This window comes from Heloderma suspectum, chromosome 2, assembly GCF_057233095.1.
Source record: "Heloderma suspectum isolate Gila_16-S chromosome 2, 16-S_ref, whole genome shotgun sequence".
In the NCBI taxonomy this organism is placed as follows: Eukaryota; Metazoa; Chordata; class Lepidosauria; order Squamata; family Helodermatidae; genus Heloderma; species Heloderma suspectum.
In genome coordinates, this window is record NC_139459.1 from 307,409,381 (window position 1) to 307,435,763 (window position 26,383).

General features: G+C 44.2%; 1 protein-coding gene across 3 annotated transcripts in view; it reads left to right on the forward strand.

Moving 5' to 3' along the window:
- Positions 1-25,065, forward strand: part of LSM3 (LSM3 homolog, U6 small nuclear RNA and mRNA degradation associated) — a 29,984-nt gene extending 4,919 nt beyond the window's left edge. The window contains exons 2-6 of one of the 3 annotated variants that reach the window (XR_014788546.1): positions 474-584; positions 2,826-2,921; positions 3,511-3,604; positions 4,549-4,587; positions 24,758-25,065. Coding sequence is in view for 2 of the 3 variants with exons in the window: in XM_084840212.1 (XP_084696338.1) it covers positions 474-584; positions 2,826-2,921; positions 3,511-3,591 (288 nt within the window). In the remaining variant the exon portion in view is untranslated. Of the gene's footprint in view, positions 1-473; positions 585-2,825; positions 2,922-3,510; positions 4,517-4,548; positions 7,065-24,757 lie in introns of those variants that run through there. The other 2 variants (XM_084840212.1, XM_084840211.1) reach the window with 2 other exon arrangements.
- The last annotated feature ends 1,318 nt before the right edge of the window (positions 25,066-26,383 follow it).

Genomic DNA, 26,383 nt, shown 5'->3' on the forward strand with positions numbered 1-26,383 from the left:
GACCTGGGGGGAGCTGGGGGTGGCGATGGCCGACAGGAAGCTCTGGCGTGGGCTGGTCCATGAAGTCACAAAGAGACGGAAGCGACTGAACGAATAAACAACAACAAAAACACCTTTAGGGCACTTCTATCAGATGAGACTAAGGCACTGAAGGGGGTTGTCTGAAGTAACTGAAGGCTGCTGCGATCCCACATGCTGCTTAAATCTTCCTAACTCTGCGCCTGAATTATTTAGGAGGTAGTTGTGTTTTGCAAATCAACAGTTTATTATTTTGAGGGCCATAATCAGCTTTTAATTTTCCCTGCTATCGCATATTGGCATTCAGTCATTTCAGTGGTGCTGAGTAATGAAAAACACAGCAAGTAGGATTTAATGCTAATGTGAGCGGAGCCCTCCCTTAGGGTAAAAATGTATGTATTGTTTTATGAATTCACTTTATCAATTGTACATAGATGTTATCTCTTCTCTTACAGCAACAAACCACTAATACTGTAGAAGAGCCCTTGGATCTCATCAGACTCAGTCTTGATGAACGAATTTATGTGAAAATGAGGAATGACCGAGAACTTCGAGGCAGATTACATGTAAGTAAAAGTAGAACTGAAGGGTGCTGGTGAAAAGGTGGTGTGTGTGGTGTTCATTCAAACACTTCTTGAACAAAGGTTACAGCTTCTACTAAAGAGAAACTGCAGCCAGTTAACTTGGCTTCTGAAATACTTTAGAAGTTCAAAGCTATACCACTACCCAGGATATAGTGGTGATGACGAACTGAAAGTATATTCCCTCTATCTAGATGGCCTAGTCAGAGAAACTTATTCTGAAGAGGTATCTCTGGTATATGACCTAGAAGTTCCAGGATTTGGATTCTGTGTGTTGGAAGCTTGCTCTGTGAAGAAGTCTTTTGAGAGATGGGTTTATTTGTTGCACTTGCAAATGGATAAGCCTGTTTTAGTGAATTCGTCATGTTCCAAGAACATTCCATATGTTGGAATAAAAATATCAGTTATGCTCATCCTCTGCCTGCCTGCATTATAGAATGGTGACTTAGTGCCACCTCTGCTTTTACTCTTTTGCACAAATTAACACCTACTAAACATTCTTGCTTTTGAGAGAGGGAATAAAGCAGGAGACAAAATCCATGTGGACAGACTTAGCTTGCAGGACTTGATTGCGAAGGAGTGGACAGCCACATGAATCTACAAAATAAAAAGTGGGGAAAACAAGGATAGAGTCTGCTTTAGAAATGATAATTCTATGGATATCCGCTACACGAGCAGTTCTCAAATTGTAACTTGTTCTCAACAGGCCTTCCTGCAGAGAGCCAGTGCTATAAACTAATAAGCAATGCAGTTACCGGTATTTCAAAAGTGGAATGTCCTCATACAGATATCACTGGGCCTAATGGGATTGGGGGTGCAGCATAGTAGAGGATCACTACCAAGAGCAGAGACCCCTTAGAGAAAAATATTAGGAGTTGGAACGACTCTCCACTTCCTACCCAAATGCCCCAGGCTAGCAAGCGATGAGAGCTGTGCATACATGCAGTGTCTACATAGTACTCATGTTGCCAGGGCATATCCCTGGTAGCAGAGCATAGATGTGAGCCCTCATTCAAGCAGGACTGGAAGTTGGAGAACATGAAGGGAAGCAAACAGCTTGGGGCCTAAAGCATGGTGGAGATAAGACTAAGCTCAGATCTTAGCTTATCCTTTCTGCCCCAGTAAATTATTGGCAGGTAAATTGCTTGTCAATCACTGTCCTAACATGTGGCTGAAGAGGCAACATGTTAGGACAGGAACTGATGGTTCCTGATAACAGCAAAATATGTTTCAAAATAGGTTCCTCCTACCTTGAGATAAACACCTGTTTGTTTTTCAGCAGTGCCATTGCATAGCATTGTGTTATAGTTCATTATAATCTTTCTCTTTTCATTCCTACTTGGGGCAAAGCTATAGCTTTCTCTGTGGAGGAAGCGGTGGAGTTTTTGTGTGTGCTTCCCCATCCTACAAGTTACTAGTCAGTTTCACGATTGGCACCTGGGTCCCATCTGGCTGAGTAATTCAGTTAGTGAGAGGGCACTTAGCATGTGCCTGGAAGATATCTACAAACTTCATCCAAAGAGCAAACTTTTTAGTTGCTGCAGTCTTAAGTGTTGGCTCCAAAATTGGTGTATTTTGTTGTGAATGCAACATATCAGTTATCTGAAGCGAGTATACTGAGGGTGCATTTACTCAGCAGTCTTTCATAAAGTGCAAGCTGCCTGCCTGTGTTCTGAGACCTTCATTGTAACTTTAGTTAATAATGGGGTTTAGTGAACAGCTTGTTGGGATTGTCATCAATAATATTTACCTCAAATGCTGTTTGGTTAACTTTGTTTCCTTTTCCTTCAGCACTGTCATCTTGTCAACTTTGCTTGAAATTATGTGGTCTAGTTTCCATTTATTGTTGTATTAACATACATCCAGTTTTTTGTTCCCTGTTTTTTCTTACCTGTACACAAACATGTATATTGGAGGTGGTTATTTGGAAGGGGCTACTGCTTGAGCAGTATATTTGATAGCAAATGTGTAACATATGAGCAAATGGTGCAGTGGCATTTCAGCTGTATGAATAAGCTGTCTAGTTCAGTTTGGAAGGATCTCATGTATGAACATTGGTTAGGTCAAGCAATTCCATATTTGTCCAAACTGCAGAAATGTGCAAGGAAAGTGTTTTTACAGTGTAGTAGCTGGAAGTTCTGGATATGTGTATTTGATCTACAACTGAAATAATTTAAATTGTCATCAAGATCAAGAATAAATTATAAACTTATCTCACTTCCAAAGGCTTATGACCAGCATTTAAATATGATTTTGGGTGATGTTGAAGAGACTGTGACAACAATAGAGATTGATGAAGAAACCTATGAAGAGATTTATAAAGTAAGAGTCTACAATATTTTCTGAACTTCCAAAGCTTCAAATACTATTTTAGAAGTATAGCACTGTCTAAACTTAAATTCCATCTTGTTCTTTGGTAATGAGATTGGTGTACCAGCTTGACTTCAGTAATGTCAAAAATGTTATAATTGGAATAAAAGCGACAGTGTTTATTCCAATGTAGTGAGTTGTATCCAGTTGTGCTATTTTGTTGATGGAAGCAATTCTGCCAGCAGAATCGGATGGGGGGGGGGATTCGCCTTCCCCCTTGCAACCTTCTACACGCCCTCCAAATCTGCTCTGGAGGGCTGAGAAGCCTTCTGGAGTAGATATTCTGGCAGTGCAGAGGACTGCAGGGGGAAGAGAGGGGAAAAGTGCCATTGCCTTAGTGGACTTCTGCCACTGTGAAGTTGGATTTAACCATATGATTGCTTCACTATACAGATAAGATGTTTACAATTTACACTTATTTGCAGAAAATATGATGCTTGGGTCTTAGATTTATAATCTTTAATCTAAATGGAATTAGTCTTTGCAACTGTTCTTATGTTCTTGGACAGAGCCTGAAAGTTCCTTTCTTTTCCCTCCGTAGTCCACCAAGAGGAATATTCCAATGCTGTTTGTCAGAGGAGATGGAGTTGTACTTGTCGCTCCTCCACTGAGGGTCGGCTGAAACCATGAAAAATGTATCCCTTGGAAAGTGTTGGACTTCAAGACGCTGGCTTCTGCTCCCCTTAAATATTAAGACTCTGCACATAATTTTACAGGAGGCATTCCAGCCCTGACTGTGTGTTGTGAGGCACGAGCTCATTTGGCAAATAACACTTTCACATCATTTTTCCTGGAGTAATTTAAATGTATTGTCTTCTATACCAAATCGGGGGATTTAACATTTTAGTTAATACTCATGGCCACTGTACTCCTTTTTTTTAAAAAAAAATAAAAGTCACTTGTTAGTTTACTTTGTATACGTGCATATTTCGAAGCACTTCTAACACTGTAGTTCATTTCATTGCATATGTGTTAGTACTCCTTCACCTGTTCGGTTACCATTGACAATGTTGGGTGCAAATCAGCCAGGATTTAATTGCGTATTTACTACTCATGCGGTGATGACTCCAGTAATTTGAGTGGTCTATATGTATGGAGTGTATATGCTTCAATAGTAGTATCCATTTAAGAGGAGAATATAGCATGGCACTTCATTATAAAGCCACATAAATATACTGAAGAAGGTAATCGGAAAGAATAAAAGAAACTGCAGCTGTCTCTCTTCCCTGGTATTTATATCAGCTGTGTGAAAGTATGAGGAGCAAGCAGTTAAAAGAAAGTGATAGCTTTCTCTATTGTTAAGACTTGGTCCAATTGTTTGTACACTTTTGTCAGCATTATAAGAAAAAGAAAAGTAATAGATAATGGGGTCCATTTACTTTGTACCATAGTTTGGAATGGATTCCCATATTGTCTATATTGGAACAGCGGGGGAAGATCGACAGTGTTTTTATAATGAAATGGCTTGGCAGTTCCTAATTGGTATAATGATTTTTAACTCCGTCTTTTCAGTGTTGCTGTTACAAATATATTCTCTTCAAGTGTTCAGGAATACTTTCCTTAATTTTCCACAATCTAGCTCTCCAGGCTATTATCTTTGCCCTGTGGCTGTGCCGTGGTATGTTTTTGCCTGTCCCAATCTTGCTTAGCCTTCACTGAACGCTAGATGGTGCTGCCGCCATCATTAACATCATGCTCGGTGTAGCGATCAGTAACGTAATTTGCCTGATGCATATCAGTAAAGCAACATAATGTACTATGTGGCCCAAGTATCTTCATCAAATTAAGTCATTTGTTTCTAATGAAAGGGTGCTATAATGTGCAGTCCTAAGTAGGCAGTTGCAACATGCTGAACATTAACACTTAAAGAACAAAATGTTCCTTGGTCATTTTGATTATACCAGTGGCTTTCTCAAGAGTGTATAATAGCTTAAGTATGTTGATATCAATCTTATTAAACATTCTGGTTGGGATCGTATTACTTCTGATAATCCCAGTTGCGCATGAGTGGCTTGAGGAAAGGGGAGGAGAGGAGGAAAGAGAAAACTGAAGGAATAGAGAGAGAGGTGTCGGCATTTGCTAGCAAATTTCACAGTTATGGGGAGGTTGTATGGAATGCAGCAGGACTTCAAGTGAGGCCTTTCACTTCTGCATAGTTTTTGGATAACAGCAGGCTGGGCTTTCAGCTGCTCTTCAGGGTATGCCCTTTCCTCATGGCTGTAGCAATAGGGCAGAGGGACAATCTGACCCTATTCACCAGCCTGAGGCCCCAAATGCTAGTTAGAGATAGCCATTCCTTTGCCAAAGGGAAAGATTGGCTAGGTCCAAACTTCTCAGTACAGAATTCTGGCATTCTCAAGACCCCTCTGCACATGGATCTAACTTCATAGAGCAGCTTTCCCCAACCTGGGGCTCTCCAGATATTTCAGGCTTCAACCCCCATCAACCCCAGCCAACGGTCAGGAATGTTTGGAGCTGGTCCAAAATATCTAGAGGGCACCCAGTTATGCCCTCTAGCTATGTGAGCCTGTTCTATGTATGCCAGGAGCAGGCAACTTCTGCCCCACCAGATGTTTTGGCCTATCCACAATAGCCAGCATCATTGATGGTGAGGGCTGATGGGAGTTGTAGGCCAAAACATCTGCAGGACTAAGTTGCCCACCTCTCCTTTAGGCATTCTAGAAATTCTCTTTTCTCTCCACTTTTTTCAGCAGCAGCAGCAGCAGTAGTAGTATGTGCATGTTACAGCAGAGCATAGGATCAGGGGTAGCCTCTGACTACCAGTGCACAGCAGCTTCTTGCTTCCTTAATGCATCACTGACATCTACACCTTGGGAGCAGTTGCCATTGGTAGTACTATGCACTTGCTAGGCATAAGTCGCTAATGGTGTGAAGGGGTGGATTTGAACCCATACGTAGAGATATCAGGTCAGTCTGTCCAGAACTTGGTGGTGGTAAAAACTTGGAAACCACAGCCAACAAAAAGCTGCTTCTGTAGCAATTGTCCTGGAGCAGGTAATGTAATAAAGCCTGTATAAGTTTCCAGGGTGGGCGTGTTCTCTGGTCTTAAGCTAAGGCTCTGCTTGCTTCACCTTGCCCCTTAACTCCCCCCCCCCCCAAATGTAGCAGGAGCTGGATCTGACAATAGCTGCTCTTCTACTGCAGTGAAAGGCTAAGAGTCTGGATCTTCACCAGCAAACAGTACTATCACACAGAGAACCAGTGTAGTGTAGTGGTTAGAGTGTTGGACTGGGACTTGGGAGATCTGAGTTCTAGCCCCCACTTGGAGACTTTAGGCCAGTCACTGACTCTCAGCCTAACCTACCTCACAGGGTGGTTGTGAAGATAAAAGATGGAGCAGAGGAGGACCATGCAAGCTACCTTGGGTTCCTTGCAAGAGGAAAAGGGTGGGACACAAACGTAATAAATTTTAAAGTGTGTGTGTGTGTGTTTTTAAGCAAGCAGCCACAGTGCTTTGTGGTGGTATCCTATTTGATTTTCATGAGGTCCTGCTTTACCTGTTACTGTAGTAAGCACCTGCTGCAGCTAAAGCCTAGGTTTTTGTGGGGCTGACAACTGCTAAGGAATAAAGTAGCTTCCCAAATAGTGCAGTTAGTGCTGGAACCTGAAGTGACAGCCACTCTGGTAGTTCCGTCTGGTGTGCTGTGCCCACTGGGCTGACCTGCATTATACAAAAAGCAGTGCAATTCTCCTGTCTCCAAAGGAAGAGGCCTCAGTTGTCTCAACTGTTTAGGATTAAATGAACCCTTTAAAAAGTAAACAGAATACTGGAGTTCATCTCTCTGACTTTCTTTCCCTATTGTAGCCAAAGGCTAGCATAACGTTTGGCTATATAGATCGTCCATGGCAACTGATGCAATTGTTCCGTGTGTATATCCCAGCTCTGTCTTGATGTGAAAGTTGTAACGGGCAAAACAGTCATAAGCATCAGTGAGCATGTGCCAAATATCTGAGTTGATGTTTTCTGTAGTGATCATGTGGCTTTTGAGGTAGAAATTATGTATGATTAGAAAAATGTAACACATCTGTAATAAACTGTTTCTGGAGTTTCTGTTTTAAACATGTAAGATACACATGAAGAGAAAATGCGGTTTTCAAGTCCCATATTTTCAGTGGGAGAGATCTAAGAGCATCGCTTACACATTGGAATCAGTGGGACTGTGTATAACATCACAGAAAATCTTATTCTGAACACCTGTGCTGCTAAACAGCCTAGATCGTTAAAAAAAAAAAAGTGCCATGCTTTTAAACAGCTGGTTCATATAATAGACCTAATTCCCTCTAAACTATCAGTTATTCTTACTAGGGAAAATATGCCCAACTTTTTTTGTGAAAAGCCCAGTTATTTGCAGCCCTGATTCAGGCCGGTCATTACAGCCAAGGTAGTGATTACTGTGTTGGACCTGAACTGGAAAGATCTGAGTTTCAATTTCCACTTTGCCATGAAACCCATGAATGATCTTGGTCTAGCTCTTGTCCCCCTAACTACCCCATAGGAATCCAGACAGGTACCCATATTAGTCTGTTGCAGCAAAAACAAGAGCCTTGTGGCACCTTGAAAATGAACACATTTATTATGGCATTAGTTTTGGTGTACTACAGTAATACACAAATGCTTGTGCCATTACACATGCGTTTGTCTTTAACAAGACTCTGTTCTTTCGTCCTCAGAGGGTGGATGTGGGGTGGGGGAATTACCTTATCCATGTATGCCCGGTGTTCTTAATGCAGTGGCTTGGTTCACACAACATGACAATCCACACTGAAGGCTGAGGGTGGGTTGTCATTGAACCATGGGTTGTTGTGTTGTGTGAACCCAGCCATGCTAACCATGGCTTTTTTTCTTTTTTGAATATATTTTTATTTATTTTATATGAATTAAATAAACAGTATCAAAATTACCAACAACCTTATCAATGCTTTGATTTCCCAGCAATACAATATTCTGATGAGGACACCACAATAACAAAAAGAGAAGAAAAAAGATAAAGAAAAAAAAGGGAAAAGGGAGGAGGAAAGGAAGCGAAGAAAAAAGAAAAAAATTATTTCCCCCTCACTCCCCCGCTCCCTCTCCCTCCTCCCTAAGGAATTGAGTTTAAGCTCCAACAACACTCCCTCCCCAGTCTCCAATGTCATTCTGTTTTAAAGACTATATCTATAACCTTAACAATCTTACAATTTAATAAACAACCTTACATTTCTATATCATATCACCAATCTTATATCAAAGAAAGAGGTCTAGAATTCATTCCCAAAAGCCTAGTGTTATTAGTAATAATAATAAGATTAATATATATGTAATATTTAATAATAAAACTTAATATAAACCTTCAACATTCAGTAATATATTTTATACTAAATATTTTATCTATTTTAAAATAAAAGCAAGAGAAAACAAGAAAAAATAAATGAAAGAAAATAAGCAAATATATATATAATCATTTATCTTCTGAGTTAGCGTGTATCATATAGGCTAAATAGAAACAACAAAGCTTGTTTAAAAATTCCAGTTCATGGGGTTGTAACAAGATTCTCATGCATTTTTACGCTCAGCCAAGCCTCCACCATTTCATGATTTTGAAACTTCTTAATCTGACCTTCAGACACAATGCAAAGAGTAGCAGGATATTTTAAGTAGTACTGTAAGTTCATTTGTTTTGCCAAGCTCTTTGCTTTGATAAATTGCCTTCTTTTATCTGCCACCTCTTTGATGTAGTCTTTATCTTGTCTCCAGGAAAGACTTAAAGCTTTTCTTGCCAAGAGCTAGAGATGTACGAAAGTCACTTACCTTTTCGCAGCTTGGCTTCGCGGTGGGGGGGGAGGCACTTCGCTTTTCCCACCGAAGTTCAGGCGAAGGGGGGGAGGCTTCCCGCCTTGCCCGGCCGAAATTCAGGCCGGGGAGAATTGCTCCGTCCCCCTGGCCGCGAAACAAAAAGTAAAAAAAAAAATAAGACCCCGTGATAGGCTACATGACGATTTACGTAGCCTATCACGGCTGTCTTTGGAAATCTAGCCGTGATAGGCTACGTAAATCGTTACGTAGCCTATCACGGGTGTGTGGTTTTTTTTTTACTTTAGTTTTTTTTTTTTTGCAATGGCAGCGGCAGCAGCCGGTCGGGAGACCGGCCGCCGCCCCCGCCCGCGACGAACCGCCGCCGGGACCCGCCGCCAGGAGGGACATTCGCCAAAGGTAAGTCCTGTCCCGGGGGGGGACGGGGGGCGGAGAATTTCACCGCTGATTTCGGGGGGCCGAATGCATTGGCGCTTGGCCCCCCGAAGATTCGGGGAGAAATACTCCGCCATCCCTACAAGAGCAGGATATAATTCTTTGTGGAGACTTTTGCAAATTGATCTATGATGGTGTGATCAGTCCCTTTAGCATTTGGCACACGAAATTCCTGCTCAATATCAAGTAAATCAGATGGAACAGGGAGTATTTCATGCAAAAGTTTATCCACAAAAACAAGCAATTTTACATCGTTAGGCAAATTTTTAATCCCCAAAATACATACATTGGATCTCTTTGTGAAAGCCTCCAGTTGAGAAATTCTATCAGAGGTGTTTTTAAAATAGATCTGAGTCGTAGTTTCATTTCCAGCCACACGGTCTTCAAGCTCATTAATTTTAGTCTCCATTTTTTGCCGTGACACATTAATTAAATTTACAGCTCCTTGCAGGGTGGTGATGGAATTTTGGATTAAATCCAGCCTCTTGACCTGCTCCATAAATTGCGAAGTTAAAGTCTTTATCAGCGTAAATAATTCCCCTATATCTTCTGTCTTCGACAATTTGGACACAGAGGATGCCAGGGGAGTGGATGCCAGCTCCTTTCTTCTCCTCGGTGCAGACATATTTCTCTGTTGAAGAAATATGAACAAATATGATGATTTAAGAAACGTTAACAATATTTGAGAACATCTGAGGACCTGTAAGATCTGTGTGAGAGGAATATGTCTAACCATGGCTTTTTTTAACCACAAGCAGCCCACGGTTTACAACCCCACAACAAACTGGGCTTTCTTTGTGGGTTGTTCGTGGTTAACAAACCATGCTTTGTTAGCATGGCTGGGTTCACACAACACAAAAACACGTGATTCAACAATAACCCTCAGTTCAATGACAACCCACACTCAACCTTAAGTATGGGTTGTTGTGTGAACCCAGTCATTTATCGCTAATACATTTCATTGGTGTGGGTGATGAATCTTTTTAATCCGAAGGGCCAAATTCTATTTCAGAGAAGCTCTTGGGGCCTGCATTCCAGTGGTGGGCAGGGCCACAGACAAAGGGGGGGGGCTGAAAAATCAACCCCCCACACGCAATTCTTTTGTTATCCATTTATAGTAGGAAGCATGTCTACTCACAAATAAGCAGGGCAAACCTCTTTCGTGTCTACTCAGAAGTAAGCAAGACTTGTAAATTTAAGCATAGTTGTAAATTTTGAAATGCAGCAGGCATAATGATAGTCTCCATAGCCACTGCCCCCAGAGAATCCGAAAATGCAGGCAGCTGTGTTAATCCATATCAAAAAAACAATTCTAGCAGTTTTCATCTTCAACAGTGGAGTGACTTTTGCAAAGCTAATGGGTCTCAATTAGGGATGGACAGACTCACCTATGCCCATGCCACTGGGCACTTGCCAAGCCGTCACTGGCTGCCCATCCCTGTTCAGCTCCCTGGATGAGCCACCATACAGTCTGTGGGTGCCTGGCAGCCACCCAACAGCAAAAAAATGGTACTCGGGTTTTCCTGTAAATGTAATGTTGCCATAAAGGGGCCATTTACACAACATTACAGGCATACATGGACCATTTACATCTGTGATGTTGCATAAATGGCTCTTTCACGGCCACCATTTACGTAACATTGCATTAACAGAAAAAAACAAGCCACCATTTTTATTTTTATTTTGCAAAATGGCAGCTCGCTGAGGGGGCAGGCAGCTAGCGGGCAGTTGTGGGCAGCTTGGTGAGCAGGGTCTGGCTAATGCAGTGGCTTGGCGAATGGGGTGTGGGAAGCCAAGTGGTGGTGGGGAGTCTGAAGACTCTACCCCACTCTTGGACTCCTGCAACATCCCTAGTCTCAAATGACCAGTCAACATTAAGGCACCCCAAAACAGGGATAGCTCCCAACAATATCTTGTTGCTTGGATAATCCATGTACACCCACCCTCCAGCTACTGCAAGGATTCCACCTGAACTCGGAACAGGGAAGTCTAAAGGGGGTTGGCAGATGATGTAATCATACATGCTGATCTAAAATCAAGCCTCTGCAAGTCTATTCAGAAGTCACTAGCTAACTTCTACTCACAAGTAAGCAAGACAACCTCTGCATGTCTACTCAGAAATACGCAGGGGAGGCCTTTGCAGGTCAGCACTGACAAAGAAGCAGGACTGAACTGCTCAGCAGAGGAATGCTTTGCCCCACTAAGTACTGAGAATGGGAGCCTTTTCAGTGCTAAGCAGAGGAAATCCCATCTCAGATCAGCTGCTGATCGAAATAAGAGCTTTTCCCTCTGTGGCAGAGTGGTGGGACCAGGGCAAGAAGCTCCCAGGCGGGGAACACCTGTGGGCTTTATTAGGTCCATGGGATTGCGTTTCCCCATCCCTGATCTAAGATTAGGTAAAAGCGTGAGTGGGGGATGGCCCAAATGCTACCAAATAAATGAGGTGTATAGTTGTTCATGTGGTTTCTTACTTAATAATAGGAAGATCAGGATAATCCTTATACCAGAAGCTTCCTTTAGAACAGGAAAGCTGTCTCCTCCTCCCATCTTTTTTTCCTTCCTCTCCCTCTCCCTCCATACTGGACCATGGACAGATTGCTCTTGCCGAAGGTGTGTACTGTTTGCTTGCAGAAGGTTTTTGAAATTAGTCCCAATGATCACAGCTTGCCCACTGGAGATATAAGGTATTCTTGCAATACCCTGTTTTTCATTTATGGGGGTGGCGGGGGGGATGCGGAAGTAAGCATGCGGGCAAGGCATGCTACTCCTAACACAACATCAGTCATTCCCCACCCCTGCCAACCAAATCCAAACTGTTGCTATTCAGCTTTCCCATGTTTTCCTAACTCTGATTAGGATGACCCAGTTTCACCCCCCCCCCGCACAGATGTGGGTAACGATTCAAATACCATTCGTGGCTGATGTCCCCCATCAACTACCAGGCCCAACCAAGTCTCACAAGAGAGAGCACTTTTTCCCTCCCTCCCCCTCTCCGTCCAATTTGCTTGTATTTATTCCACAAATTCTCAGCATAAGGATGTTCTATTCAATTTTGGCATACAATGTGCAACTTGGGAACCTTGGGTTGGGGCCGGCCCTCCCATGAGGCAGAGTGAGGCCCCCCGCCTCAGGCGGTGGAGCAGGAGGAGTGAGGCATTGCACCTCTCCCGCTCCTTTCAGGAGGGCTGTCTGCCTCCAGCAGGAGCTCCAGAAAGCCCTGCCAGCCACTCTGTTGTGATTGCCTTTGCCATGGGGAGAGAGCGGCTGGCAGGGTTCTCCAGAGCGGCCGCTCTCTAGAGAGCCGAGGAAGCAGCCGGTGTGGCTCTTCGGAAAGCTGGCCAAGCCAAAATGCCTGGCTCGTGATGGTGGGGAAGGGGGGTTCCTTCCTCAGAGCTAGGCATTGTAGCAGCAGTCTCCTGGGACACCACTGCCATGCCTAGCTCTGAAGGAAGACCACCACAGGGCCAGGCATTTCACCCTGGCAGGCTCTCTAAAGAACCACACTGGCTGCGTCCGGCCACATGGCTCCGTGTTAAAGGCAAGGGTTCCGGGGGACGCTACGGTAAAGGGAAGGGGTATGTGGAGGGTGTGACATGGCTGTGTGTATTCTCCCTCGCTTTAGACATCGGGAGAGCTTGCACTGGGGCTGTCTTGGGGTTACTTTTTAAGCTAAGTGAAAACACCAGCAACCAACATTATGAAAAAGCTGGGAAATAGGTATTGTCTGGCAAATGACCGACAATACCGAAGGGGTTAGGGAAGGTTACAGTACCCTCCCTACTTCACTATCTCTTCTCCCCCTTCTGCTGTGACTGTAACCTCCCTTGCCCCTCACCCTTATTCCCTGCTTAACAACTAGTCTCCATCCTCTCTCCTTTATTCCCTCTGTGCACTGGGCTTTGTCTTGAAACTACCTTGGGCTTGCTAAGAGAATCAAAACTTGGAAACAGAATGAACAGCGCAGCACTGACAAATAGCCATTTGTGCATGTTTTTGGAGATTAGGATTTGAGTCTCCTTGGCACAACATTCGGAATTGTGTGTGTGTGTGGGGGGGTGTACATGGCCATACACCCAAGCTTTGGTTTGCATAATAAATCATTACTGTGTTAACGCTGCTATCTGCAGAGCTGAGCACTCCCTAACTTCCTCCTAAGGGCTGATACAGCAGGCACTAGCCTCGGCATAGATCCTCATGTAGATTATTTGGAGGCAGGCACTGGATATTCCAGAACATTGGTTAGGAAAACCACTGGGATGGCATGTTTACAAAAACCAATTAACCCTCAAAACCCTCATTTAGAATGGAAGCAGATGCTATTAATCTCATAGGTATGCCTGTATGCTCTGGCATTAGGTGAATTAGAAATGCTGAGGAAAATTGGAAGAATACTCCAGCAATTTGGACTCACGGGCCATTCTAATGTTGTGACGTCTTTCTGTTTGTCTCAGCCTCGTTCTCACGTCCCTAACCCACACTCTTGTAAGGGTAAGCCCTGTTGGACCATCTGGCTAGTTTGCATTCAAGAGGGCCCAGTCTGGGATGCTCGGGTGCTGTATGGACCATTACAGTATGTATCACTTATGTAGCCCAAACCTTTCACATACAGTACTTCAGTAATCCTTACGACAGCTGTGCAAAGCAGGCCGCTAGTGCCCCCATTTTGACAACTGATGTGCTGAACTGAGAAGAAAGCAGCCTAGGAAGGTTGTGGCTGAGTGGGATTTGAGCCAGGTCACCCCCTTTGCCACTATCCCAGCCCTAGAGCCCACACAGAAGGACTGAGCGGCTTCCGGCGGTCAGGGAGCCATGTTGCTTGCCCCCAAACTCCACTGGGGCTGCCCCTCTGCCCCCTGCCTCTCTTGCTTTAAAGCAAAAATCCCAGGAGTGTGATTCTCCTTCCAAACAAGGGGTGCACTTCCCGCACGCTTTGCTTTAAAGCAGAATCACCCCTTTTTGCTGCCATGTTGCTGAATTTCAGAGGCAAATAGTGGCTTTTTGGCTACCACCATGGGAAATTCGGCAGCAGTGGGGGCTGCAAACAAGGGGGGGGGCTGCTTGCAGCCCATGGGTTGTGTGTTGCTCACCTCTGCCATGCAGGCTTTGGAGTATTCCATTCTCTGTAGTTCATCTTTCATTTCAGTTTATTAGAAGTTTAGAGATACCCTAAATATGAAGATCCCTGTCGTGCCTGTTTTAGGTAAATTATGACTGGCGAACCTCTGAGGGTCCAATAACCTCTCTGAAATGGTCTGTGCCATTGTCAGCCAGAGTTGCTGCTCACAAGAGTGTTTTCCCCCTCTGCTAGTTCTTCCAGATGCAATGTGATACTAACCTCATGTGAAACAAGATCTGATACAGAAGCATACGTCTATCTTACCAAACTCTGCATTGCTTTTGCAATATATTTACCAACATTTTTAATAACTAAACTAAAGTGCATGATAGTCTGTGAAGAATGTAGAGCTTTGGATTTGTACAAATGCATGTCTTTCAAAAACAGGCAGGAATCCCGGGTGTATTATGGAAGTCACAAATGATGAGTGATGAGAATATGATCTTACAAAAGAAAGACTCACAAGTTAATGACCCTGAATCAGTCAGTCACCTTATATTTTAAGCCTTGCATATTTTGATGATGACCTCAAAGGCTGCAGGCTGCACATATGAATGTGAATCTTCATTTGTGAAAACGACTGAATCTGCAGGGGATAAAGAGGTTAAATACTATAACGACTGTAAAGCACTTAGCAAATTAAAAGTGCTAGGCTCACGTTGATAAATAGTAGCTCGAAGTGGTAGAGTTTTGCTGCAATGCAACACTTAACCCACGAGATGGCAATGTCGCATAAAGCTGGCAAACAGAAAAGCTATTCGTTTCAAACTGGGCGGTCGCTATCCTTCAAGGGAGTTGAAACGCATGACAACCCTCAGGTGAGGTCTGGGGGGGGTGGCGACTACGGTCTAATCTTCAAACATAGATTTGGATTTCGCTTTGGATTTGTGTAAGATGCTCTGAAGTGAAGAAGGTGAAGGGGATCCAATTTCCACTGCATTGTGAAATCCTCCCTGGCAACCTGTGGCACGCTCTGGCGTAACGGCTTGTGTAATGTTCCATGGCTTCCTACACATAAACACCACAGAATGTTGCTGCTGGTGCTACGAGCCTCGAGGACTAAAATGTGTGATCAGCTGTTCCAACCTGGTCTCAAGGGAAACAGTAAACCCATTTTTCAAGCAGACTGGTAGGAGAGGAAGACGGTCATCTGAGCGCGTGCCCAGAAAGCTTCCATGCCAGACTGTCACCATTAGGCTTAACGCTTGTGTGTGTCTGGGGGCGGAGAAGGTGGTGGTGAAGGCTTAGGTTGCTAGGAAACAGCAAAATGCTGTCTCTCCTCACCACAGAGCCAGTTCTCTGTTCCTTCAGCTGAACTTCTCCTTAAAATACAGGGCCAGAATGCCATTTGTCCAGAGAGCTGCAATTGCAAAGGATTTGGAACCTGTGCAGGCAGCTCTTACGTACTGTAATAATTGTATCTGGACCCTCCCCAAGAGTGTCATGTTTACCCCCAGGGTTTGGGGCAGGGAACTGGGGTCATCGGCCGAAGGGGAAATGCTCCCTTCCAGTTGCCCAAGAGGTGATGTAATGCCTCTTCCCACAAGGGCAGAGAATGCTGGATTTCACAAAGTGAAGCACCTAGAATGCAGAGGGGAGAAAGGGAGATGTTGGTTGCGGAAGCTGGGAAAAGCAACTGAGGAGGGAAAAGGAAAGAAAGAGAGAAGCATTAGGACCAATGCTTTTCAACGTGTTCATAAATGATCTGGAATTAGGAGTGAGCAGTGGAGTGGCCAAGTTTGCGGATGACACCAAATTATTTAGGAGGGTTAAAACAAAAAGGGATTGTGAAAAACTCCAAAAGGATCTCTCCAAACTGGGAGAATGGGCATCTAAATGGCAAATGCGGTTCAGTCTAAGCAAGTGTAAAGTGATGCACGTTGGGGAAAGAAATCCCAACTTCAAGTATAGCCTGATGGGATCTGAGCTAGCAGTGACCAACCAGGAAAGAGATCTTGGGGTTGTGGTGGACAGCTCAATGAAGATTTCAACCCAATGTGCAGCCACTGTTTAAAAAAAAAAGGCAAACTCCATGTTAGGCATAATTAGAAATGGAACTGAGAATAAAACTGCCAATATCATACTGCCCCTATATCTATATAGGGTGACCACACTTGGAATACTGTGTCCAGTTCTGGTCACCACACCTAAAAAAATATATTGTAGAGCTGGAAAAAGTGCAGAAAAGGGCAACTAAAATGATCAAGGGGCTGGAGCATTTCTTCTATGAGAGAAGGTTACAACAGCTGGGATTGTTTAGCTTGGACAAAAGGAGGGTAAGGAGAGACATGATAGAGGACTACAAAATTATGCATGGTGTGGAGAACGTGGATAGGGAGACATTTTTCTCCCTCTCTCAAAATACTAGAACCTGGGGTCATCCTATGAAGCTGATTGGAGGGAGATTCAGGACAGATAAAAGGAAGTACTTCTTCACACAGCGCAGAATTAAACTATGGAATTCGCTCCCACAGGATGTAGTGATGGCCACCAATTTGGATGACTTTAAAGGGGGGTTGAACAAATTCCTGGAGGAGAAGGCTATCAGTGGCTACTAGTCTTGATGGCTATGTGCTACCTCTAGTACCACAGGCAGTGAGCCTGTGTACACCAGTTGCTGGGGGACATGGGTGGGAGTGTGCTGTTGCACTCATGCCCTGCTTGTGGGTTCCTGGTTGACAGCTGGCTGGCCACTGTGTGAACAGAATGCTGGACTAGATGGACCTTTGGTCTGATCCAGCATGGCTCTTCTTATGTCCTTAAGGCAAAGAAGCAGTTATATTTCAGAAAGGAGAGAAAGATCAACACCAGCAATAGCGATCATTGGCCGGAATGCTAGCAAGAGACAAAGGGCCAAGCTACATGTGACATTGTTCCTGTGTTTAAAAACAAGTGTGCTTAACCTGGCTACTTAGCCTGGAGAAAAATCAGTTGTGGGGCCCTGATCTGGACCAGGGCCCCACACTGGTTTTCTGCAGAAAATTGCTCCCTCTTGGCTGCTTTCCCCCCTCCCCTCTCTGAAAGTGCAATTTACTGCAAACAGCACCTCTGATGGCAAACAGCCAGGTAGGGGGTGGTTTTCAGCAGAAAATTAGCATGGGGCCCTAGACCCTGGTCCAGATCGGGAGTACAGCTGCTCTTTCTCCAAAATAAAAAAATAGGTCAGATTAAGCAGGCTCGCTTCAAGTCTGTGAATAACATCATATTGCAGTTTGGCCATGAATGAACTGAAACTTGACAAGCAAGAGTCATCTGACATCGTGCTGCGTAATGAACCATGGTTTGGGAGAGGGTCAGATCACTTTGGGTTTTATTATTGTTCATTCATTGTTTAGGTAGTTGATTACATTCACTGGTTTAATTTTAAAGAGAAATATGTTTTCCTATTCCTTAGGCTTCCAAATGATTGCCCGTCTGCCTCTCCTTATCCATAGTAGAAAACAGCATTTGTAATGACAGAGGGCCACTCTGACCATTTCTGGTCACTCAGAAGTGCAAGAAGACAACATCCTGTTCAGAGCCTCTGCAACCCTACTTGGTTCATCTTCCCCTTCTGCATCTCTCTTCCTCTTCTGCTTAATCTCCTTCCTCTTCTGACCTTCAGAAGGTTAATACATTTACTAGGGTGGCTTCCCAGCTGCAGTGTTCTCACCCCAGTTTTTAGTTAGTTGCTTCTCTCTTTCTCTCTCTCTCTCTCTCTCTGCCCCTTCCACTGCATTTGGAACACTCAGAGCAACTCAGAGCAACAATTAAACACACACAAGAAAATTCAGCAGAAATCAAACAACAGCAGCAGCAGCAGCAATGTTCTGCAGATAAAACCAATCTAAAAAGGGGGTGGGTGGGATGGACAGCCACAAAAGAATCATTAATCAGGCAGGTCAAATGCCTGCCTGAATTTTAAAAAACGTCTTAGCCAGGTGGCACAAAGCAAGGAGAGAGGTGTCTGAATGGACTTCCCGAGTCTCATAACTTAGTTACTGCCACAGAGAAGGCCCTCTCCAATGTCCCAACCAGCCACACTGTGGCCACGGTCAGGACACAAAGAAGAACCTGCCCAGCAGATCTAAGAGAAAGACTGGTTTCTTTGAGAGGGGATGGCCCCTTGGATGCCATAGGCCTAGGTATCCCAGGCCAAAGCCATTTAGGGTAGTCTGCAGGGGATTGGCCTAAGTGAGTCATCCTCTGTGGACTGGATGGTGAAGATGAACGAGACTGTCATAGTGCAATCCTCCGTTCTGTCCTCAGAGGTAAGTCCCATTGAGTTCAATGAGGCTTACTCCTGGGTCAGTATAAGATTGTAGCCTCCCAGAGGAGGGGAGAGGCAGCTTGTCCACCTGGCCTTGTTGATTTGAAAAGGTGCAAGCAAGAGTTTGCCTTATCCGAATATATCTACACTCGAGGGCCACAGAAAGCAGAACTGTTGCACCTGAAGGACCTGAACACATCCAATGCATTCATCTTTTAAGGCAGTTGTTTCCTGAGACTTCTTGGATCAAGGTCCACCTGGCTGAGGCTGTCTCCCCCCACACAGTTTTCCCTTTGTGCCTTTTTGGTAAAGTGTTCTCCTTCTAGAACAACTGACAAATCCACTCTGGTGTTGGCATCATCGCCTGACTGGATTCTGAGTCGATTTCCTTTCTTTGAAAGAAGTGGCGTTCTTTAGAAATAAGAGCTGTTGCTAGTTAATGGGATTCAGAAGACTGGACCAAGGACAAGAAGTCCTCAGTGCATTCATCCTGCCGTGCCCCATATACGTGGATAGATTGGGGTAAGGGGCTGGGGGTTGTATATTGATGCCTGCCTTCTTTCCAAGGTTACTTTCCATTTTAGCCCTCTTTGCTTTCTCACTGAAGATCCTTTGAAAGGGGATGAACTCTGGGTCTGGGCTGCTACCTCTCGTAGTGACTGAGCTTCATGCACGTATGTTCATTTATTTAGACGCATGCTGGATTTAATTTGTCCCTCATTGGGGCAATAAGCATAAGCTTAATATCTTAAGCTTGAAATGACTTTCTCAGTGTTTTAAATAACTACTTTGTGTTTTATTTTTCTTGTGCAGTCTTGCGTATACAAGTATCTCTTGAGTTATCAGCACCGTTTTGAAAGGGTAAACATCATGGACTTCTCTAGAGCAGTGATGGCCAACTGATGGCACCCAGACTACATGTTCCCCCTTCTATGTAGGACCTATATTTTAGGGTGTGGGGCTGAGACCCTCCTTGTGCCAGATTAGGAGTGTGAGGCACAAAATATCTGGAGGGCATCAGGTTGGGGAAAGCTAATGTAGATTGACCCTTAAACAGCAATCCTCCTCCTTCTCTTCCTGTGACACCACCCTCCTCTATAAGGTTGTTCCTACCAAAAGAAAATTGAAAGTAAGCTTGAGATCAAGTGTGGAAGGATTATATTTCAGTGGGGTTGTAAAGGAGTCTATAAGGAGATCCTCAAATGTGCTTGGAAATGGGAGGGGCTGTTACAAACGTTATCGACTGGTGATGATCCCAAACGATGCACATTTCTTCGCAAATGTGATTCTAGAGCTTTGCTTTTTCCAGATCTGTAGTTTTATAGTTGTTGCATCTCTCTGCGATAAATTGAACACAATTCCTGAACCCTTGAACTTACCAAGGTTGGAGGGAGAGTCTTGCTGCAGTTCAGAAATTCCGGCTCCATCCCTAATTATTGCCACTCTTGATCTACATGGATAGATAAGCACAATTGTTGAATGTTATGGGAAAACGATCTCGGTCTCCAAAAAGAAACTCCTTTCTTCTGCCAAATCCTGCAGGCTTAATATCTTTGTTCCTAAATTCAGCCTTGATTGCCAATTTCTAACTACTCAGAAAAGAATGTTCTACTTAATTCTCATTTGAAAGTTGTTCTTTGGAGCGAGTCTGAACTTTGAATGCACCTGTAAAGGCGCCACTTGCCTGTGTTGCTGCTGGAAACTGCACAGATGGAGCCAAGGAGAGAGAGAAACAGGATTCCAAATTAAAGGCTTCATTTCAGAGAATGAAAGACAGATAGCCAGCTTCTTGATCCCAGCCTGAAAGGAGGCATTTGTGGAACTATTGCTGATGCACAGTCTCCTTCAAATTCCACTTTTAAAAGAAGTCCAACTTCTATGAGAAATGCCAAAGTTCTGTAACTTGTTTTCCATAATTTAGGTTGCAGGTTTTTATAATCTTCTCAAGGAATTTGGAATCCTTTGTAGAGCTGGATGGCCAGCATGGAGGAGGTATCAGCTGCGGTGTCAGCAAGGTAAACATGGAAGATGCTCAGGCCCCCATAAATGTGGTCAGGTAGCATTGCCAAAATTGGAATAGAACCACTGGTATTTTTGCCCTCATTGGCCATATATTCCTTCTTCAGCATTAGAAGAGTTCTTACTCCACATCTCCATCCTAGTTATAACCACCTCTCTAGCAGGAATCCTAGCCATGGGTTGTGGACATGATTTAATACCAGAGACGGTGTAACATCAGTGGTGGCTAAGCTTGTTTTGTGTATGACATGATCTCCGTATCACCTGAATATATGCAAGCATCTTAGGTTAGGTATCCTATCACTCAACCCTTTATAGCAGGGTAAAGCCATGTGGCCCTCCAAATGCTTTGGGCTGCAACTCCCATCAGCCCTAGCCAGCATAGCCAATGGTGAGGAATGATGGAAATTGTGGGCCAAAACATCCGGAGGGCCACAAGTTGCCTACCCCTGTTTTAGAGCCATATGGGTGTTTTCTGCAGAAGTCTTTCAGCAGCTACCGAATCTTAAGATAATGTTGCAAAATTTCTGTCCAGTCACAGCCTATGGGTGATATCCAGCACTGCTGCTGTGTCCTCCGTTGGTTCTGTTGTGCTCGCGGAACCCACCGCAACTGCAACAGGAACTAGTGCTTCTGAAAGGAACCCTGGAAACGAGCGGATCATTTACAGAACGGGACAAATCAACAGAGCTCTCTCCTGCAAGCTGAACTCTGCTGTTCTGGAAATGAGCGTTTACAATTGCTTTGGAAACTGCTAGGTTTCCACTGCATTAACGGTAGAGCCCGCTAGCACAAGGGCAGTATTGGATACTGCCCTATATGTTTTTTTCAGCCCATGGGTTTTATCCAATGTTAGTCTAACTTCAGCCCCATTCATTTCAAAGGGTCTGCTCTAAGTAGGACTAACATTGGCTACAATATCCCATGTTGGCAGGATATAAACATCAAAAAATAAGTAAATAAGTACAGGGATTTAACATGAATTTCCCCTTCCCTTGAAATGATGGCTGTGACCAAGTTTGAGAGTGATTTGGCATAAAGGATTCTGATCTTGAGACTCCTGTTAGTCATAAAGTTGCATTTTTCCTTGTGGCTCTCTTTGTAACTTGGCAAAACAGGAACATTGTAGCGTGGTCGTATTTGTCAAGTCAAGGGTTTATAGCCTTTGCCTGTTGGTTTCCGCACTGAGGTCATTGACATCTCTCTGTGCTCTTTGGTCTCTGGATTGAGGTTTTCTCCGGTCTTGTTGAACTGCAAAGGTACTCCCAGGTCATACTTACACTGTTGCTTGAAAAACACCTGGCTGATCCATCGTAACCCCGCCACATGCCCAGCTGTAATTGCTGGCAATTCCTCAAAGGCACTGCATCCTAAAGAAAGGTCATTAAAGTTTTACCATTCCAAGAAAGAGTGCCCTGTTTTGCTCAGATTACAGCTTCGCTCTCTTCTCTCCCTCCCCACCTTTTAGTATATCTGTCACTTCCAATTTTTCATTCCTCTTATCTTCAGTTATCACCTTGTAAATATGGCTTTTCTCTTCTTCCATCAGTCTCAACCCATGTTTATTTACAGTTTATCTGCCATAGTCCAATTTGTTATCTAGTTAGGTACTTTTTTTTAATCTACAAAAGCTTACGTTCTGAGTGAATTAGAGTGCAATGCGATGCATGCTGAGACAGAAAAAAGTCCTACAACTCCCAGCATTCCCCAGCCAGACATGGCTGGCTGGGGAATGCTGGGAGTTGTGGGACTTTTTTTCTGTCTCAACATGCATCGCATTGTGCCCTTCATCTCAGAAATGTGGGCTGGTGCAAATGTGACCCTGGCTCCCTCTGAACTGCAGTTAAGAGACTGGGGACTGGCCTTGGGAACATGCACTCCTTCCCTTCTCCAGCATCATTTTCAACAAGACCACTGGGTGCTGCAATATGTGCCACAAACATTGATACACCTCCCTACTTACCTGCCTATGCCCTCTCTCTGAAGCAGATTCTCCACTCTTTTCTTAACTGCAGAAATGTTAGGACCAATCTTAACCAGAACTAACCCGAACCAGGGTTCCCATTTATCCAGGATCTCAAACTGCATTTGTACTGTTTAGATTCTGGGCTCAGGTGTCACTGGGCACTTAAGAGATGTGGCACACAGCCTTTCCACTGGCATCGGTGGAAAGCTTTCTCTAATCTTAATTGCCACAGGGAGGGGGGGCAGTTAGCCCTTCCCTCCCCAGCTGTGATCACCCCCCCTCGCATAGCAGCTAAGCTTAGGGAAAAAAACTCTTGATGGCACCGAATGAAAGTATTTCTTTTTAAGCTGTGATTGCCACACACAGGGAATTGGAGAGACAATGTTGCAGCCTATGGAGAGGGGTTAGCCTTTCCTTTCCCCAGCTGCAGTCCCCCTTGAACCTTTTCTCCTGCATGGCAATTAAGCTGGGGGGGGGGAGCTTCCATTGGCACCAGTCGGCACTCAGGGTGCCGGGGAATAGATCCAGGGCTGGGGGGGAATAGATTCAGGGACAGGCTCCATGGGCCCAGCCCTAGCAACTCTTGTTAAAGCCAATATGTTTCTCTTAACAACAGTTAGCATAAGAGGTGAAATTCATTCTTGAGAGGGAAAGGGGCAGACATTCCAGATGCTGGTTCCAGATCTTTTAACTGCAGGCAAGAGGGAGCCAGTGTTATGCCTCCATTGGCCCTTTGGATCTTCTTGTTGTTACAGACTAACATGTCTATGCTTTTGGAGTTTGCCCAGTATTTATAGTAGTAGCAATAATGTGATTTTTGATGATAAGGTGGTAACTTCAGTTCCAGGCTAAGAGGGTGAGCTGTAAAGAAATGGTCAGGGTCGTGCACAGTTTGTTGATAGCAGAGCTATCAGAGCTACCTACAGATCCAGGTCTCTTGAATGTGGTGGCTATTGGTTGCATTTGCATTTGCATTTATATCCTGCCTTTTTTCCTCTTGCAAGGAACCCAAGGAGGCTTACATGATCCTCCTCCTCCTTTCCATTTTATCCTCACAACAACAACCCTGTGAGGTACGTCGGGCTGACAGTTTGTGACTGGCCCAAAGTCACCCAGTGAGCTTCCATGGACGAGTGGGGACTAGAACCTGGATCTCTCAGCTCCCAGTCCAACACTCTCACCACTACACCATGCTGGCTCTATTTAGCCCCATTGGCTGAAGTTCAGTTTGTCAATAAACAAAGTCCGACACCAGTCGCTTTATCTAGCTGTAGATTAGACTTCTCTTTGATGTTGCTCCAAAACACAGAGTTCCCAATTCTTTGGAATCTGTCATGTCAGCAAGAAAAATGATTGACGGGCACTAAAATATTGTGGTGCTGACAGTGGCCGGAAAGGAACCTAAATCAGAAGATCTTAAAGGAGCCAGCATTTAACACATTGTAGCACCCGACATAGCTGCCTTTACATTGACATAATCAGCTCAGAAATTGCCATGCCAAGGGCAATGTTATGCAATAAGAGTATGCCAACGGATTGTTGTTGTTGTTTTAATGTAAAATACTGCATCGAGCTAATCTACATTGTGCCCCATACCATATTAGCAAAGGAATAGTTGTTGATTCTTGGCCTGACCTTGCCAAGTGCACAGATAGCTTGCTCCAAGATTGATGTGGCTTCTGTTGTCTTTATTGAAAGCCTCTGAAAAAGGCCCCTTTACGCATATAGTCAATGCACGAGGGACAGTGGTATCACAACTGCCAGTGCCACCCACCAATGTCCACACACCTCTTGGTTCTTCTCCCAACATCCACACAGTGAGCGAAACGTTAGCAAGGGTGTCCTATGTGCATGCAGCCATAATGTGCCAGCAGAAATCCTGACTGTGCAGGGTTAATGGTGGCATGGAGAGTTTATGCGCATAGGACTTCCTCCATAATATTCCTTTCACTATGAAAATATGGAGTGGGGGCACGTCCAAGAGGTGTAGTTCTGCTGCCCTTCGAAGCTCAATAATGACTCAATAATGCCCCACACATACTACTGGGAGCGGGGGGGGGGGGGGGTTGAATAGTAACACTATTAGTAACACTATTAGTAACACTATTAGTAACACTATTCTGGTATTGTGGGATATGTGAAATAGTACTAATTATTCTTGTACTAATTTATTATTATTTCATATTTTTAGAGTACCTATGTCTGAGGTCTCCAACACAGAGCCCATGGGTGGGGATGTATATACTTGGTAAGATCTGCTCCGATTGTGTTTTGTTGCTTGTCAGGCGCCTTTTGTTCCGTCATCCACTCACAGACGGATGCGAACTTTTTTTCCCCCGTCATGTGGAAAAATGTGCAAATAGTTACATAAGAGGTTTCATTAGAATTTACATAATTTACCTTAGTATGTAACATTTAGTATATTGTCCCCCTTTCCATTCAACTTTTCCTCAGCAGAAACTTGTGTATTTTCCTACAAATAAATATGTGTAAATTTTGGGAAAGTTTTTAAAAAATCCAAAAGTCCACAGACTCCACCTGGCCTGAGGGGGTCACTCCGCAGCGGATTCCACAGGTTGGATTCTTAGAAATCCGAGCTCATTTTAATCCATCTCAAATTTCTCCAGCATCCCTACCCATGGGTACCAGTGTGCCCACAGACACCTCTCTTGGTTTTTGCCAGGCTCCCTGCCCCATCTGATTTTAATTTTATTTCTTAAGAATTTTTTGAACATGTTTTTAACTGAGAGGTTGGCATGCCGTGAAGTGAACTGCTGCCCTGCAGTGCCATCTTCGGCCCCCATCAGCCCCCATCTTTGCCTTATATTTAGGTTCTTGGGCAAGTTACTTTTCTTTTAGTCTTCCCAGTTGCCTTCTGGGAAATTAGTGTTTTACAACTGGCCATGTCCACCATGGCAGCCAATTTATGAATTGATAAGCCAGTAAGCCTCCTCCATAGCAGCCATTTTGTGAGAGTCCCTCTGACACTCTCTCAAAATTCCAAATGTGCCTACCATTCCAAAGCGGTTGTGCAACCTTGTAAAATGCACAGGTCCTACACTTGGGTTTACATTCTAAACAACGTGAGACATGCAAGAAGATGAGATCTAAATTAACCTTTCTTTTTAACGTTGATTAATAGATTTTTATCCACTGTGGTTTAGAAAAAGTGAGATACATTTTGTCCATGAAGACTTAGGTCAGGGGTCCCCAACACGATGCCCGTGGGGCCCTCCAATGGCATCCAAGAAAGGGTCCCCAAAATGGTGTCCATGGGCACCCGCAAAGCTCTAAAAAAATCCCATTTTTTAAAATATACATACATGGATTTGTATATATCCACAAATATTTGTAAATTTCATATGAATACGTATGAAATGCCTATATATGAAAATACAACTTTCTAGCTATTATGCATAGCCTTGTGATTTCTCTCCCTTCCCTTCCCATCCCTGTCCCTATCCTTCTTTCTCTCCCTTCCTAGCCTTGCTCTTTCTCCCCCACTCACCCCTTTACCATGCTGTTTCTCTCCACTCCCAGCCTCTAGTCTTAGTAGTTCTCTCCCCACGCCTCTTTACCTTGCTGTTTATCCTCCCTCCTAGCTTCTAGCCTCACTCTTTCTCATCCCTCTACCCCGTTCCTGAGCTATATTCCCCCCCCCCAATCTGCAGCCTTGCTATTTCTCTCCCCACACTTCTTTTGACTAGCCAGGGCCCCACAGCAGCCATTATGTGACTAGCCACATCCTCCATGGGAGCTATTTTGTGGTGATGCCCTCAGCAGTTTCTCAAATTCCAAAATGTGCCCACAGGTCCAA